The 865-nt window shown below is 39.5% G+C and overlaps 1 protein-coding gene across 1 annotated transcript; it reads left to right on the plus strand.

Moving 5' to 3' along the window:
- Positions 1-400: 400 nt before the first annotated feature.
- Positions 401-865, plus strand: LOTGIDRAFT_98156 (hypothetical protein; the record flags this gene model as incomplete). Its single annotated transcript, XM_009046231.1, is given in 2 exon segments — positions 401-566; positions 585-865. Coding segments are annotated over 2 exon segments (447 nt in total), but the record flags the coding sequence as incomplete, so codon positions are not given.

Raw genomic sequence — 865 nt, forward strand, 5'->3', positions numbered from 1 at the left:
CAGATAAATAGAAAGATAGAAAACCTCTTTACAGTCTCTTTAACTCACCTATATACCATGATTATAGGGCAGTCTGGAGAGGAAAGTCTGTTAAAAACCTTCTATATTGAGTCTTACATTGGCATCAAGCTCGTAAATCTAGATTGCTTATGACAGCGACAAGTTAACTCATGTACATGATATTTCAAACACAAGGCAAGTCAGACATATAACCACATCATCGCGTTTCATTTGGTTAAAAAAAATTGTAACAATGGCGGTTTCTATGTCCAGTAATGGTATATCATATATCTCGCAAAACGAGATCATTGTGGCCATACAGTTACCAAAACTCGGTGCTTGTTTCAATGGTAGTTTCTGTGCCTCATACAAAGCCAGGCTCCAAAAGATACTTGGAAGTTTGAACGTCCTATGTGGAAATTTGAACGTCCTATGTGGAAGTTTGAACGTTCTATGTGGAAGCTTGAACGTCCTATGTGGAAGTTTGAACGTTCTATGTGGAAGTTTGAACGTCCTATGTGGAAGCTTGAACGTCCTATGTGGAAGTTTGAACGTCCTATGTGGAAGTTTGAACGTCCTATGAGGAAGTTTGAAAAGTTTGAACGTCCTATGTGGAAGTTTGAACGTCCTATGTGGAAGTTTGAACGTCCTATGTGGAAGTTTGAACGTCCTATGTAGAGATGAAAACGTTCTATGTGGAAGTTTGAACGTCCTATGTGGAAGTTTGAACGTCCTATGTGGAAGTTTGAACGTCCTATGTGGAAGTTTGAACGTCCTATGTAGAGATGAAAACGTTCTATGTGGAAGTTTGAACGTCCTATGTGGAAGTTTGGAGGTCCTATGTGGAAGTTTGGACGTCCTATGT

The sequence above is a fragment of the Lottia gigantea genome (genome assembly GCF_000327385.1).
Source record: "Lottia gigantea unplaced genomic scaffold LOTGIsca_10, whole genome shotgun sequence".
Lineage (NCBI taxonomy): Eukaryota > Metazoa > Mollusca > Gastropoda > Lottiidae > Lottia > Lottia gigantea.